This window comes from Sarcophilus harrisii, chromosome 3 (genome assembly GCF_902635505.1).
Source record: "Sarcophilus harrisii chromosome 3, mSarHar1.11, whole genome shotgun sequence".
Taxonomy (NCBI): Eukaryota; Metazoa; Chordata; class Mammalia; order Dasyuromorphia; family Dasyuridae; genus Sarcophilus; species Sarcophilus harrisii.
The window spans coordinates 190172664-190190463 of NC_045428.1; the positions used below are offsets into that span (position 1 = coordinate 190172664).

Below are 17800 nucleotides of genomic sequence, written 5' to 3' on the forward strand. Positions count from 1 at the left end.
CCTGATGTAAAACCCAAGTAGCAACCTCATTGTATCTGTAAGCATCAGGCTGGCACCTAGGATCCTGGTTCTAACATTTGCTAGCTATGTGATCTGGGGCATATCCCTTAAGGCATATCACTTAACATCTCTGTTTCAACTTCATCAGCTCTTAATTGCAGACAAGAAGATTTTCTCTGAATATTTCACAAGACTGTTGTGAGAACCAAATATTATAATGCACATTAAAGAATTTTATAAAGTATAAAGCTTTGTGCAAACATTTAATCAAGAAACATTTTTTTGGACTAAGCTTGTATACAATGATTATTCCTTATAGCTCACATTTCCTTGGGATTTTTGTGCAGATTATGTAGACTTGATATGTAACTATTCTTTCTTCAAATCTGTAAGACTTCCCACCCTATACAATTATGTTTCTTTTGATAAGAATGTCTCAGGGATTGCTGAATGAGAAAATACTTCAGTTCTCAGATCTGCTTGCAGATGTGATGCTAGAACTCTACCACTGACACATACCTGGCTTTGGTTTTGGCTTTTTTCATTTCTTTTTTCTTTTTCTCCCCTTCTTCATTGCAGGACATGCTTCAAGCAGCTGGACTAGCAGACTGTGACATATCCCAGGCTGTATAAAATGCATTTTTGCCACTGATTCTCATTTCTGAGGGGAAGTGTTAGACATACTTTGGTAAAGATTCCTTGAAAGTACACTTAATTGAACACTGATTATTGTATTGTGAACCACAGAAGATGATATTTGGGATTCTAACATCCTTCCTTCATGAAACATGATCAGACAAGAGAAAATTGCTGATACTCTGTCCTCTCTCCAATCCATCTTCAACACAGCTATCAAGATAATCTTGGTGCTGTCTGATCATGTCACTTCCCTCTCAGAAACCATCACTGGCTCCCAAGTGCTGACTGGATAAATATAAATGCTGCAGCCTGACATTTAAGGCTTTCCACAATCTGACCATAACCCTCTTTCTGACCCTATTTTACACTGTTCTCTCTTACAATTTTCTCACTTTGCATATGGCCAGAACATTCCCTACTTTTCTTCCTTCAAGGTATAGTTAAGTGGTCATGTCTTTTATGAAATCATTCTTTTTTTTTTTTAAAAAAAATAGCTTTTTATTTACAAGTTATATGTATGGGTAATTTTACAGCATTGACAATTGCCAAACCTTTTGTTCCAATTTTTCCCCGCTTTCCCCCCCACCCCCTCCCCTAGATGGCAGGATGACCAGTAGATATTAAATATATTAAAGTATAAATTAGATACACAATAAGTATACATGACCAAACTGTTATTTTGCTGTACAAAAAGAATCGGACTCCGAAATATTGTACAATTAGCCTGTGAAGGAAATCCAAAATGCAGGCAGGCAAAAATATAGGGATTGGGAATTCAATGTAATGGTTCTTAGTCATCTCCCAGAGTTCTTTCGCTGGGCGTAGCTGGTTCAGTTCATTACTGCTCCATTGGAACTGATTTGGCTCATCTCATTGTTGAAGATGGCCAGGTCCATCAGAATTGATCATCATATAGTATTGTTGCTGAAGTATATAATGATCTCCTGGTTCTGCTCGTTTCACTCAGCATCAGTTCGTGCAAGTCTCTCCAGGCCTTTCTGAAATCATCCTGTTGGTTATTTCTTACCGAACAATAATATATATGAAATCATTCTTAATCTCTCCTAGATAAAAGTACTCTTTCCCTCCTAAATGTTTTTTCTTAGAATGTTTGGTCTTGAATTCTTCTTTTTCCTGACACTTTCTACTTTGCTTCATACTTATTTTCAACATACAGGTCATATCCCATCATGAGAATGTAAAGACTGAGATTTAAAATTTTTTTTTAATCTTCTTACCCCATAGTACCCAGTACATTGCCTTGTAATAATAGAAAATTGTCAAATTTCAGAGTTGTAAAGAATCTTCAAAGATTTGAAGGATTTATCTAGTCTAATCTTTATCTGATTGGATTGAGCATCAAAACTATAGTCAAAAAGACCTGGCTTCAAATCCTACTTGAGACCTTTATTGATACAGTCTGGGACAGGTCACAACCTTTTCTAGTTTTCTGTTTTCTTATTTTTTGGGAGGGAAGGGGAATGAGGCAATTGGGATTAAGTGACTTAACCAGTCGCACGGCTAGTAACTGTTAAGTGTCAGAGGCTGGATTTGAACTCAGATCTGTGCCATTTAGCTGTCCCCACAGTTTCCTCATTTGTAAATTGAAGGAGTTGAACTGGATGATCTTATGATCCTTTCCAGTTCTAAATGCATACATTTCATTAAGTGCCAGCTTTTCCCTAAAGACTTGCAGTGAAAGGAAATTTCTTTCTCCTAGTCACCATCCTACATCTTTTGCCTTCATTCCTATATGCATGCTGCTTAATGAAGCTGAAGAAAATCAAGAAACTGTAATAATTAATTTCATCAAAAATTCATGTTGCAAGGCAATATTTTTGTACCTCCCTAATCATCCCACTAAACACAATGATTCTTCTAAACTTTTTATTTCTCCTCAAACCCCTTCCAACTCCTTTCCCCTTACTCTCAGCTGAAAACCCTGCATTATATTTTACTGAAGACAAAACAAGGCTATTTGTTGAGGCCTTCAACTTCTCTCCTCTTCCTCATTTCACACTATTAGATGCCATCTACCACTACCTCTTCCTTCATGTTTATCTCACACAGTAAGGTGGCCCTTCTCCTTACTAAGGCAAACCTTATTACATGAACAAGTGATCCCATTCTATTGGTCTTTTCCAGTTTATTGCCTTCTGTATCATACTCTCAGTTATCTTTAATCTCTTTCTGCTGGACTTTCCTACTGACTTTAAATATATTCATGTCTTCCCATGCTCAAAAGCCATTTTCTTGAGCCATCCATGGCCATATTTCCTTGCCTTTTTGTGACTAAATTCCTTCTGAAGGCCATCCACAATAGATGCCTCTACTTCCTTTTCTCTCATTCTCTTAACTCTTTGTAGACTAGCCCTCTGTTCCAAACATCCTTTTTTTTACCTATTAAAAGAATGACTAAACTCCCAGTCACCCAAATTCTCAACCTAGACGTGACCCCATAGTCAATCATTGCCAAGTCTCTGGAATTCACCCCCTTCTCTCTTCTGACATTATTACCATACTGGTGTAGTCATTCATCATTTCACACTTAGACTATAGTATTACCCAACATGTTGGTCTGTATACTACTAATCTCTATACCAGTCCAGCCTCCATTCAGGCGTCAAATTGATTTTCCTACAGCATAGATCTGACCATATTACCTCTCTACTCAATAAATTCCAGTGGCTCCATGTCACCTTCGAGATCAAATACAAAACCTTCTATTTGACATTCAAAGCCCTTTATAATATGACTTCTCCCCTCATTTTTCAATCTTTTTATACCTTGTACATTCCATATATGCTGTAATTTAGTCTCCTTACTGTTCCTTGAATAAATTGCACTATTTTCCAATTGTGAACATTTTCATCAGCTGTCCTCCACTCCTGTAATGATCTCACTCCTTGTCTTCCTGCCAACTAAAATATAACTTTCTACAGGAAGCTTTTCCTCCTATACTCCTTAATTTTAATGTCTTCCCTCTATTGATTATCTACAATCTAGCTTGTATAGATCTTAATTGTGTATACTTGTTTGCATGTGGTCTCAACCTCATTAGATTGTGAGCAGGGACAGACTTTTACCTCTCTTTGTATCCCTAATGCTTAGCACAGTGCCTAGACTTAATAGGACTTAGGGACTTAATAAATGCTTATTAATTGAACAACTAATATAATGGAAAGGGCTTCAGACTAGGAGTCATAAGCCCTGTGTTCAAATCTTGTCTCTTCTACTAACTTGTATATGGCTTTGAGCATATTTTATGTTTCATCAATTTTAAAGTGAAAGGTTGAACTATATAATCTTGAAGGTCTCATACTTATAAACCTATTGTAGGATTACAATATCTCTTTGACACTAACAGTCCTATGTTTGAAAAGCATTTCTTCTTGAAATAAGTAGAAATTTACAAGTTAAAATCTTAAAAATCAAGGAAAAGCATAGTGTCATTTTATCTTTATAAATAATCACCTAATATAGATTTTTTTTGAGAAAACTTACGATTTTGCTCATGTTTTATTGGCAAGGAAGACTGACCATTCTGGTTAGTTCTATGGTATTCTGACAATAATTTCTTAAATACTAAAATCACTCTTACAAAATTCTGATTCAAAAACTACACGATAAACATTATCTCCTCTTTGAACAGGAAAATTTACAGGTATAAATTGAAGAGTTCTCAAATGAGATTCCATTTAGTTTGTTACCTATTTTCTGATTTAACAATCATCCTTTAACTCGCTTGAATTTTTTTACATCTTTTCCCTCAAACTAAGTTTAAAATGGTTAGGGGAAATAAGAAAGCTGGTGAAAGGTTTGGAAATGATAAACTTAAAAAAAAATTGATCATTTTTTTCTTTTCATTCCAGAGGTATAGTAAGGGTAGGAGCAGAAACATATATATCTTAGTCAGGAGTTAGGATAGAGCTTGACCACCTAGAGATTAGCCCTGGGCTGAATAATTACTCCCAACTCTTTCTCTCTTTCTCCCTCCCTCTCCTTCCTTCTTCTCCATCTTTCTCTCTCTTCTGTCTCTTTCTGTCTCTCTGTCTCTCTCCTTATCTGCCTCCCAAATCTCTCTCATATACACACATGTCATATGACCATATATAAACTTAATTTATTTGTATATGTAAATTTTAATTCCCATTTTTAGTATGACCTGCTATATCAATGTGACTGAGATTTTTTCTGTTATATAGACCTTTCCTCTTGGATATCTGTTATGGGCCAGAACTTGAAACAAGGTACTAAGTGGAATTGAGGAGACAAATCTAGTTTAGCACTGATTTAATCCTACAATAAATAATGGTTTCCTAGTGATATAATGATTGGTGTATACTCAGTGTGGAGCATATAAACAGGGACTGAGAGCCACAGAGGGGAAGCTCTGAGGGTCAGAGAAGACAAGCACACTAGAAGCTCTCAGAGGCTGAGATAGATTCATTCCATCATCCAGCTTTGTGATGATTGGAGGCTGAAGCACAAATCTTTGGATTAGGAGAGATTCAGAGGGCAGAGAAGACAGGCAGGAGCTGAAGCTCTCGGAATCAAGGAGAGAGGCCTTCTAAGAAAGCTAACCGGGCCCCAGGAAAGGAGACAAGATTTTGAAAGAGATAATAAAGGATTTGGATTTTAACCCCTGGCTACTTGTGTGGTGATTACTGAACTGAAACGAAGGCTGCTCCCAGAGACCCCAAGAAAACTAAAAAAGAGAACATTACAGATACCCTCCATGAACAGTAATCCATATAGGCCACAGACTTCTCTAGGAACCTTCAGGTGACTCCCAAAACTTTGATTTGGCTTGACTATTAGCTTTTGTCCCCTTTTATTCTGTTTTCATCTTCACTCCCTCATTAACATGTTTAAAATCCAAATAAGATTCTTAGTCCTCATATTACCAAAGGGAGGGATCCAATTACTCCTTCTCCCAGAGGAAATATTCTTATAGATATAACTATTCCTTACACATTGTGACTTTTGCCATCATAGATATGATATAATGGTGCATCAGCATAAGAAATTAAATGGAAATTTTGTGGAAGCCACACATTCCAGCAGACAACATAGAGAAACTCAGAAATGCATGAAATATATATATATATATATATATATATATATATATATATATTTAGAGAGAGTTGTACAATATCAATCCCAATTTTATAACAAGGTACTATAAGTACCCCATAAAAGAAAAAGACATAATTCAGAATGGTATGAAGGGAGGGCCAAAAAATTTTATGTGGATTTTCCAGATCATGGGGGCATCATGTCTCTAAAGGATAACTATTCTGACTGCTTCTGCAGCAATTAATAGCCAAGAAACTTCATTAGTGGGAAAAAGAGACATATTAGGGTTACTCTGATGCCATGTGAAACAGTTGGCTTATGATTCTGATGACATATGCCAACCCACTTCTTCATTAATTAGATATTGAAAGTTGATTATTATTGAGGTTACCAGGTAGCAGAATGAATACTGTGAATAGAGTATGGAGGACCTGAGTCCAAATTCAGGTTGGGCAAAGTCACATAATTTGTTTGCCTTAGTTTCCTCAATTATAAAATGGGGGTAACAATAGCACTTGCCTCCCAAAGTTGTTGTGAGGATCAAATGAGATTTATAAAGTCCCTGGCAGAGTGCCTGGCACATAGTAGGCACTTAAAATACATATGCTCTTTCCCTTTTTTGTGTCATTTTATTTTCATAATAATCATCTGATGTATATTTTTTAAGAGAAAACTTATGCTTATTACCCATGTAGGGAACTCCTGGCAGAGAACAACCTTCTATGGATGTATACTGGCGTCTCATCTGCAACTTGTATTTCCAGACAGTTGTTTGCAGGCACTGAATGGTTAAGTAATTTGATCAGGCACACACACCCTATTTCAGAGGAAGGAGAACTTAAATCTAAGCCTTCCTGATTTTAAGGCTGGCTCTCCATCATATTGCTTCTAGAGAAGACTTTTCACTTTAAAGATAAGAAAAGTGATTCACAGCAAGGTTCAGGGTCACAGAGATAATGAAAGGAAGGGCAGGGACTACCTCTCAGTTTCCTATTTGTAGGAAAAATGTCCTTTATTTCAGCTTTCAGTTGTGCCTTTACTTTTAACTGCAAACTTCTTTGGGTAGATAGACTGGAGTAATAGTTTAATATCTCTAGCTATTTCATGCATGGTCTCACATTGCTGAGGTTGCCAATTAGAGGTTTGGAGCTGAACTCCTGTGTGCTCAGACCGAACTGAGACTGATTTCAAGGAGGCCTTGAACAGCCTAAAACCTTTCTAAAAACTGGCAGATTTGAATTTGTGATTCAAAGTTAACAATCTCCACATTCTGTTAATCATCCCTTGCATCATGAGATTGGGTTTTAAAAAATGTTTAGTTAGGAGATTTTTATGTAATTTTCAATTGTGGTTGGGTAAATGAAAATATTTTAAAAATTTATTAATAATTTAAATGGTATAATATTGATTCATTGTTCATTTTTTTCTTTCTTATATTCTTTCTCATGATTTTGCTTCAGAGAAGAGTCAGTTTTTAAAATTCGACCAAATATTTTTAAAATGGCATTTCACTGTCAACATTTTATTGTCATCAGTCTTTCTTGGGAAATAATGGAAGCAGAGTGAAACCATTCTATCAGGGAAATGCTCCTGCTCCTAGCCAAATCACAAATTATCCCTATTTAGTTTTCCATTTCAAACAGATTGGGAAGGGCATAGAATAGACAAGAAAATTATAAACAGGGCTTAAGTAGAGGGATTCCACTACAAATAGTAAAGAAACTTTAGTAAATAGTGAAAGAATATATAAATATCAAAGCCCACATGGGAATAATATTAAGAAAGCAATTCAAAAAAATTAGATATGGAGAGAAGAAAAACCAAGTAAACTGCTTTCTTGTGTGAAAAGAAATCCATTTTTCTTTATCGTCTTAACAATTTGCAAATTCAGCTGATAAATAAAACACTTGTCTATCAGCAGTTCAATGATGATAGATCTGAGTTTCTTATTTCTACCTCATTCTTTTCCTGGAAGTAATCACATAGTCAAGGAAAAAAGCAACTTTCTGCAACTTACACGAGTATATCCTCCACCAGAGTGTGAAGGGAACTGGGATTTCGGATCAGTTTGTCTAAGAAACTGACAATATCAGTAAATTTCGGTCGGTGATTTCTCTCTTTTTGCCAACAGTGGAGCATCAGTTGATGGAGAGATGCTGGGCAGCCCATTGGAGCTGGGAGTCTGTAGCCTTCCTCAATGGACAGAATTACCTAAACAACAGCAGCAAAAATAAGTCTATTACATCAGTCTATTACATTTAATTTAATTTCATTCAACAAGCAATTATTAAATGCCTGCTATGTGTAAGTTACCATCTTCTTGATTTTCCTTTATAATATCTCTCAGATTTGTCTCTTTCTTTATATTTGCCAGCCAAATTCACACTCTTTCTCTCTAGTCTGGGTTATTAAAATCAACTCCCAATTATAACTTCTACATATAGTCTTACCTCTTTCTGAATCATCTTTCTTGTAGAGGCCAATATAATCATTTTAAAGCATAGGTCTGACCATGTCTTCTTCCTGCTCAAGAATCTTTTGTCTCTAGAACAAAATACAAGTTCTTATATTTGACATCTAAACCCTTCACAATCTTACTTTAGTCTAGTTTCCAGATTTATTTCACGTTATTCCTCATTCATATACTCTATATTCTAGCCCAAATGGCTTGCTTTTTCTCTAATGACCTTGCATCAACAGCCTCCATGCCTTTTCATGGGCTGTTCTCTATCTAAAAAGAACAACCTTCTCACTTCTGTCTCATAGGATACTTCATTTCTTTCAAGATTCAATCAGATGTCACGTCGTATGCAGGCTTTCTTACCTGGTTAGTGCTTTTGTTTTGTTAGTGCTTTTCTTTCTCCTCAAAAGATCAATAAAGCTATTTATCTGTTTACATGTTGTATCCCATAGGAGTGATTTTTCTTTTTCTACTTTTTTTTGCTTTTGTATCTTTCTTCCCTAGTATAGCATCTTGCAAATGGAAGGTAATTTATAAATGGATGCAAAAGGAGTTGAAGGTACTGTAAGCTCAGGAACATGGATCCCTTCGTAGAGATCCTATTTCGCCTTGTTGTGTTGTGAAGATGACTGACAGTTTCATCAGCTGAGAAGGCTTTGAGTGCAGCTTAGATTTATGGCTATTGGCTGAGGACCAACTTGGCTAAGTTCAGAAAGGCCTATTGTCATAATGAATTTTTTAGCCACAATAATTCTCAAAGATCATTTACTAAATATTAGTAGGAAAAAAATCTTAGTAGTGTACAATATAGATTAATTTAATGGTGACATTGACAAAAATTACCGCTCTTAAAACAACTGAAGTAAAGAGAAACAGAGAAAAGCCAATAAGGAAAAAAAAACATCAAAACTGTGAGTTTATTGTCTGAAATAAAGAAAAAAATTATGATAAGATAAATAGGAGAATCTGCTGAATTCTACCAAGGGAGAGATCATAATAGTTCTAGTTCTGGAGGAGCCCTTAGAGGCCAACTAGTCCATCCCCTGATCATACAGATGAGAAAACTGGTGTTCACAAAGGTTGTGATTTTCAAATTCACATTGGTAATGTCAGAGACAAAATTTGAATCCATGTTCTCTGACTCCTGAAATAGTTCTTTCTGTATGGACAAAAACCAATAGCTGCTAAAAATAGGGACACCGGCACACTTTGAAGAAAAGGATTAGGTCAAGTTTGGGGGAAATCTACTGTTGTGCATTAAAGAAAAGTCCCCAAAGTTTATTTTCTGAGATTTTTGCCTAGTAAAGATGTCAGCACAAAATCAATAGGCTCTGTGCAAACTAAGAGTCATCTAAGTGAAATTTTACGTCTCCTACTGATTTGTGTCTTGTCATTTTATAATAAAATTTATAGGCAGCATTTCCTAGTTCTCACTCCTTTTCTTTTCTATACTTTTCATCTCTTCTTCATTCATTGCTGGCTTCCTCCTTATTCTGACAGTGCATGTTATTATGGCATTCTCCCATTTCTATTTTGACCAGGTAAGACTTAACTGGGCCATCACCCTGCTTATACTTGAAAGCTCACGCTTTTCTACAATCCAATCAGAGCTAGGAGAGTCCTGAAAGACCAGACAAAAAAAAGACCATAGAAAGAATAGGTATTTTTTCATTTGTAAAACAATGAAAAATGAAAATGAAAAAATGAAAAAATAAAGGCAGACAGAGAATAAGTGGTTTGCCCAGGATCACACAGTGTCTAAGGTGGGACTTGAACTCTTAGAGTCTTCCTGACTCTCAGTGTAGCATTTTATCTGCTACATGATATAGTTTCCTGTGGGATGTTGTCAAGTCATTTAACTTCTTGTCTCAGGTTACTATCTAAAAACTGTAAGGGACAGGATAGTTAATGATTTGGTTCCCTCTTGTGGCATAACAAATGCAGTTCATTAAAAAAAAAGTCACATAAAACAATATAAAAATGTCATCAAAGAAATGTTTTACTGAAAAGAAAGTGGACTATTTTCATAGGGAAAGCTGGGGAAAACTAATGGACCACAACACAGTGTCCACATATAATCAAAAGAAATATAGGATATTACTCAAGATGTTAGGTGGACCCCCTATTAAATATTTATACATATATATGGGCAAAATGAACATAGGACAGGAAGCCAGGAGGGCTTGTGATCTATACAGTTGGAGAAAGTGTTCATATCAATGTGATCATGGAGTTAATAAAGTTATTAAAGTACTGAAGTATTAAATTTGGATCCAAATGATGATATTGAAGTCCAATTATCACTTTGTCTTAGTGAAACAGTAGATTGATTTAGAAACAAGAAGACCTAAATTCAAATTCAGTCTCAAATACCTACTAGCTCTGTGACTGGGCAAGTCACATAATCTCTGCCAGCCTCAGGTTTCTTATCTGTAAACTAGGAATAATAATAGCAGATAATGTTTGTGAAGCACTTTGCAAATCTGAAATAAATGCCATTATACAGAGAAAGAATAGGTACTAGAAATGTTTTTCTTGGTTCACGAGAAATCACACAGTTTGTCTCCTGAGAGTTTTCTTTGGATCTGTATTTGCTATATAAGTGCAATAATAATTCAAAAAGAGAGTCCTTTCTGAATTTCTCAAAGGGATTTCTGTATGTTGTTTTATTCTTTTCACATCCTTTATCAGAAAGGCAAGGGAGAAGTAATAGCTTTATCTTTCGGATGAGGAAATTGAGGTACAGAGTTGGTCTTCTGAAGAAAGTCACTTATCAATTATATAGAAAAAAATACTACAAATAATGATGTGATTGAACTTTCACTGAGAAGAAAGAGCTTCTATTTTTATTTTGCAGACTCCCTTTATATTAAGTCATAGCATTGTGTACATTTATGTTAAACTTATTTACCATAATTTTAGATCCTTTCTTTAGTCAATACCTATGGATCTGCCCATAAAGTAATCAATAAATAAATATGTATAAAGCACTTACTATATGCCAGACACTATACTAAGTGCTAGGGATACAAAAAGAGGCAAAAGATATTTCCCTCAAGGAGCTTAAATTCTAATGGGGAGAAAATATGCAAATAAATATACAACAACAGGTTATGTACAGGAAAAATAAAGAATAATTAACAGAGGGAAGCAACTAGAATAGGAATTAGGAAAGGCTTCCTGTAGAAGATGGAATTTTAGTTGGGACTTAAGCCAAGAGGCAGTGATGAGGAGGAATGCATCTGTTTTATATGTCTAGATATTTTCAAGTAACAATAATGAAATGTAATCAATTGGGCCTCTCTGTATAATGGATTTTTGGATAACATTAAATAATATACAATGTCGGTGTGACCAGAACATATTACACAGACTAATTTGACATTTTCTATGTCAAACATTACATTAGTAAACATTATTTATAATTTCCAGCAATTTTCTGACTAGATGTATAATTGGAGGGATCACAAGCTTAGGGAAATTTTGAAGAATAAAGCATATATCAAAATTGTTGCAAAAGGGTAATTTTTAAAAATAAAATGTAAGAAAAGGAAATTATCATTCCATTGTGAAGCATTTTCAATCAATCAATAAGCATTTACTAAATATCTATTCCATGCCAGGTACTGTACTAATTGCTAGGGATATAAAATATAAAATGAAATGCGATGTCTTCAAGGAACTAGTCTTCTATGGAGGATAAAATGATAAAAATAATAACTAGCATTTATTTCAGATTTGCAAAGTGCTTTACAAACATTATCTGCTATTATTATTCCTAGTTTACAGATAAGAAACCTGAGGCTGGCAGAGATTATGTGACTTGCCCAGTCACAGAGCTAGTAGGTATTTGAGACTGAATTTGAATTTAGGTCTTCTTGTTTCTAAATCAATCTACTGTTTCACTAAGACTTCAATATCATCATTTGGATCCAAATTTAATACTTCAGTACTTTAATAACTTTATTAACTCCATGATCACATTGATATGAACACTTTCTCCAACTGTATAGATCACAAGCCCTCCTGGCTTCCTGTCCTATGTTCATTTTGCCCATATACATGTATAAATATTTAATAGGGGGTCCACCTAACATCTTGAGTAATATCCTATATTTCTTTTGATTATATGTGGACACTGTGTTGTGGTCCATTAGTTTTCCCCAGCTTTCCCTATGAAAATAGTCCACTTTCTTTTCAGTAAAACATTTCTTTGATGACATTTTTATATTGTTTTATGTGACTTTTTTTTTTAATGAACTGCATTTGTTATGCCACAAGAGGGAACCAAATCATTAACTATCCTGTCCCTTACAGTTTTTAGATAGTAACCTGAGACAAGAAGTTAAATGACTTGACAACATCCCACAGGAAACTATATCATGTAGCAGATAAAATGCTACACTGAGAGTCAGGAAGACTCTAAGAGTTCAAGTCCCACCTTAGACACTGTGTGATCCTGGGCAAACCACTTATTCTCTGTCTGCCTTTATTTTTTCATTTGTAAAACAATGATAATAGTAGCATTTTCCACCCAGGATTGTTAGGAGTATAAAATGGTGGTGATAGCAGTAGTAGCAGTAGCAGTAGCAGTACTAATAATTTATGGAAGGGCAGGATACTTGAGCCTATTCTGTTTAATTTTAAGGCTGGATCTCTATTCATTATGCTATGCTACCTATCAAGTATCCTGCATGATAGTTTATTAATAATGTATTGTATCCTATTCACATTCACCATAAAGTATTTAGTTGCCATTTGGGTGACCTTCGACTTGAATTCTTTGAATGGCAAAGGATCTCATGATTTAGTTTAATATCCAGCCAAAATGAAAATCTGGACAATTTTCATGTTCTTAAAAATGATTTCTTGGACAATTATTTTTAATAAGGATTTTGTTTTTGGAAAATATTTAATATTTATACCCAGGGACTACTGGAAATATTTTTTGCAGACTATTGTTCCAGAATAACTTTGCCAGAACATCCAACCTCAGTTATACAGGAGTATCATGGCTTAGTTGATTACTAGACTGGATCCGGGAGATTTAATTTCATATTTATCTTTGAAAGTCATTAGATGTGTCTGGACAAATCACTTAACTTTTTTATGTTTAAACAAGAAATTTGAACCAACCCTGGTTCTTTTACCAACAATTTCTGTGCCAGGAATTGTTTGTACAGCACAGAACTAAGATGAAATGTAAAATATCGAATCTTTAATCCCATCAACTATTTTATATTCTGATGAAGTTTAAATATTAGATTCTTAAGAGATGATTGTAAAAACAGTTATGTTGCTCAATCCTATTTTAAAATGATCAATGAACTCTTGTGAGAATCTTTCATGTGAAAGAAAGAAATAACTATTCCATACCTAATTATGTATTGAATACTTTTAAAATCTACCTTTTGGGGAAGCACAAGATAGGAGCCTAAATTTAAACTTTGAGTAATTTGTCTGGGACACTGGGTATAGGATTTTTTAATGAGATGAACAACACTAGGAAAGGTATTCTAGCTCTCTTTTATGAGAGACTTGGATCCAAAGCAGAGGGGGCTCTTTTGGAATGAGGACTTAGGTGAGATCTTTAGACTTTGGGCCCAGGAATGGTTCTATAAAATTAGAATCAAAGACTGAGAACTTAAAGGTACTTCAAGAGGGCATCTAATCCAACCCCTTCATTTTGCAAATGAAACTGATGTTTAGAGATATTAAATGACTTATCCAGAGCTATGGAAGTCATGGAAGCCCCAGATAACCAAAACATGAACCAAGACAGCTAAATATTAGAAGCAGTTTGAACAAGGTCCACTTTGATTTAGTTTTCCCCTATAATTATTCCATTCCTAGAAAAATTTTGCTTTATAATGTATTTCCTGATTTATCAGTTATAAGGGGAATTAGAAATATGCATGATATTTGACCTGCAGACCTACTTTTTTTAAGGTTAGAGAAAGGTAATAATTAACTGAGCAATGCTTTTAAACAACCGAGTTATATATTTTAATAGCATCATCCTTCTGGATAAAGGCTATATAAGGAGAGATAGCTTTTCAAAGCTGTAACAAGAAAATTAAAAGCAAAGTAAAAAAATGAAATGGTATAATTTTCATTAAAAGGTAGAAGGGATTAGCCTCCCTCCAGTAATGATTACATAAAACCAAGTTGCTTATTATAGATAAACCTTACTCGATACTTGTCATTAAAACTGCAATCTTTAATAACCTAGAAACAGCCTAAGCCACAGTAGGCACACATGGCAGATTATATTGTGCTTGCTGAATCTAATGAGTTTTTGAATTTTGTTTACTGTTTTGGAATCAAAGCAAGTGATGTTTTATTAAACAAAGAAAATCCAGATGCATTAAACAATAAAAGATGCTGAGATATTCTGGGAAGGTACATAAGCTATATGGGCATTGAGAGCAGTGCACATTATAATAACTGTTGTATTGCTTACAGAAAGAGATGGAGTACATGCACTTTTCCCCCTTAATGTTCAAAAGGAAAAGTATGAAATATCCAGGATGTATCTCCTCAAATGTATCCCATCAAAGGAATGAAAAATGACAATATTTTTGCTTTTCTTAACATTCTTTTTCCCCTTAGTTTTGGAAAGAAATTATTTCCAGGTAAAGCATTTATAGTGCATTTGTTCATATAAACTACTAAATACATTTAAGAATCTATGAGTTTATAAGTAGAAGGTCTCTTCATTACACATGTCCTCTTTTGAGGATGCATGTGATATTTATTTGTTCTTGGAAATTTAGTTTTTATGAAAGGAAATGACCAATGGGACTGCTAATGTGCTTGATTGGTGTTGAAATTGAAACGTAACTACAGTAACCAAAATACATGGTGAAAATTGTATAATTGTGGGACAGGGAGTAGAAGTTTATTGTTTTTCTTTCTTTATCACAATTTATGTCAATGGAAAAAGTTTGGCAAACAATGAAACATCAGATTCAAGAAGAAATAGGGATGTAGGTCCAATTGAAAGCATGTTGCAATGAAAATGATAGAAGTAGTTGAATATAAAGAAAGACAATAATTTTCAGATAATAATTACTTGGAAATTTATGGGATTCAGTTTCTTTACAAAGGTTGAGGTAAACTCTAGTCAGTAGAATAAACTTCCTCCCTCCCTCTTTCTCTCTCTCCCTTCCTTCCTTCCTTCTCCTCTTTCTTAAAATTCAATTAAAAAAAATGAAGATCTATCTTTTCTTTCTTTTACCTTCCCCCATTCCCCTCTTAGTAATGAAGCTAAAAAAAAGTCTTGGTATAAACACATGTAGTTAAATAAAACAAATGATTAAATTGGCCATCAACACTCCAAAGCCTCAGCCTGCTCTTTAAATCTATCACTTAGACAGACTCACAAATACTTTACATTTTCTATAGTATCTTTTTTCTTTCTTTCTTTCTTTCTTTCTTTCTTTCTTTCTTTCTTTCTTTCTTTCTTTCTTTCTTTCTTTCTTTCTTTCTTTCTTTCTATTCATTCATTTATTTGTTTGTTTATTTTGCTGAGGCAATTGGGGTTAAGTGACTTGCCCAGACTCACACAACTAGTTAAGTGTCTTGAGGCCAGATTTGAATTCAGGTCCTCCTAATTTTAGGGCTGGTTCGCTATTCACTGCACCATGCAGCTGCCCCTCTACAATGATCTTAAATGGATTTTTTTCTTTCTGTTGATTTTTGTGGATAATATCCAGAAATCCTGATGACTTGAGAGGTATTATGTTATATCCTGCCATTTTGCTTAAGTTAATTGTTTCAATTAGTTTTTTTAAAGTTTATTTTTCCTCTCACTAGGCTAAAAAGTTCTATGGTGAAGGATTATTTTATCAATTAATTTTGTATTATACTCACTTTATATATTTGTTTCCTTGTTATTTCCCCCATTAGGGCAGCCAGGTGGCACAATGTACAGAATGCTGGGCTAGGAGTCACTGAGACCTAAGTTCAAATTTATCCTTAAATACTTACTAATTTTGTGTCCACTTTGCCTCTTTTTCCTCATTTGTAAAATGAATCAGAGAAAGAACTGGCAAACCATTTCAGTAAATTTCCCAAGAAAATCTCAATTAAGGTAATGAAGAATTGGATGTGCCTGAAATAACTGAACTCTCCCCTGTTAGACTTCGAGTTCTTTGAAGGAAAGTACCATTTTTTTTCACCTCCTTTTGTGTCTAAGTGCTTAGCATACTGCCTGGAAGATAGTAGGTATTTTATAAGTGTTTATTGACTGACTACTGATTTACTCAGTGTCAAGAACAATGACTTGAACACAGGATGCGTTTAATAAATACTTGTTGACTATGATTATCATATAAGCAAAGTTTCAAAAGATCATAGAATTGAATAGGGCCATGTGAGTTGAAAAATTGTGACTGTGAATGTAAGAAAATATTATTAAAAATTTCTCCTGTTTGAGAAAAAGTGTAAATTCAAATTCTTGAAAATGATAAGATAAAAATATCTTATCAAGTTTCTCGTAGAATTCAAGAATTAGATTTTAGCTCTAGAAATAGCTCTAAATTAGAGTCTAGATAGTTAGCAATAGCTCTAGAAATTAGCAAGTGGTAGAGGAATATTCTTTTCTGTTATCTTCTCCCCAATATTGATCGATTTTGTTTATAGTGGTGAATGATTACATGACAGTCTTATTTTTCTGATTATTCCAGCTAGTGTAGCAGAGGTACTTAAAGTGATAGTTTAATTTTGTTGTTCAGTTATTTCAGTCATGTCTGACTACTTATAATCCTATTTGGAGTTTTCTTGGCAAAGCTACTGGAGTGGTTTGCCATTTCTTTTTCCAGATCATTTTTACATAGGAGGAAGCTGAACATAAGAGGGTTAAATCACTTGCCCAGAGTCACACAGCAAGTGTCTGAAGTCAGATTTGAACTCAAGAAGAGACTTCTTGTCTGACACTTTATCCAGTGAGCCAATACCTGCCCTGATAGTTTAATTTCCAAGTACTTAATTAAAATATCAGTTGTCTTTATAATACCAATAGCGGAATTAGTTGGAAAATATGGTGAGGAATAGATCCTTTCAATAATTGCTTTGATAATCAAACTAAGACAGCTGCTTCCTTAGTCATATGAAAAGCAGAATTAGTGATAATGATTGTGTTAAGCAATTATTTGTGTCTTAAATGACAGTTTCAAGGCAATGTTGTTTAATCAATTGGAGTCTGAAAAATGTGTAATAAGAGTCCCAAGTTTGAAATAGCTGAACTCTCTGAATCATAAAATCTTATGGCATTCCTGTCTGGGTAAGTAGATTTTTACATGTCCTACATTGTCAGCGCAAGCACTGACCCATACTCAAAAAAAATTGCAGAATTACAATAAGAGAAGCAGGAATTGTAATTAAATGTAAAAGTTCCCTCTCCTATTTTCATGCTTGAAGAAGTGAATAAATTCAGGCCCCCCTAAAAATCTTTAGAAAAGAAAACCCCAATACAACTTATCATTCTGTCCTGAAATGAATCTAAGAAAACAAATAAAAGTGTATCTTGTATTGCTATTGGAAAGATCCTGAAAGGAGAAGAAAAAGAAATTGCGGTAGAAGGTTTTTTTTTCTTCTCCTAGTCACTTTCAAAAATGA

At 34.4% G+C, this 17800-nt stretch overlaps 1 protein-coding gene across 3 annotated transcripts in view; it reads right to left on the reverse strand.

Moving 5' to 3' along the window:
• Positions 1–17800, reverse strand: part of EPHA6 (EPH receptor A6) — a 745715-nt gene that overhangs the window by 15154 nt on the left and 712761 nt on the right. For all 3 annotated transcript variants that reach the window (XM_031958889.1, XM_031958890.1, XM_031958891.1), the window contains one exon: positions 7736–7929. In XM_031958889.1, the coding sequence (XP_031814749.1) occupies positions 7736–7929 (194 nt within the window). The remainder of the gene's footprint in view (positions 1–7735; positions 7930–17800) is intronic.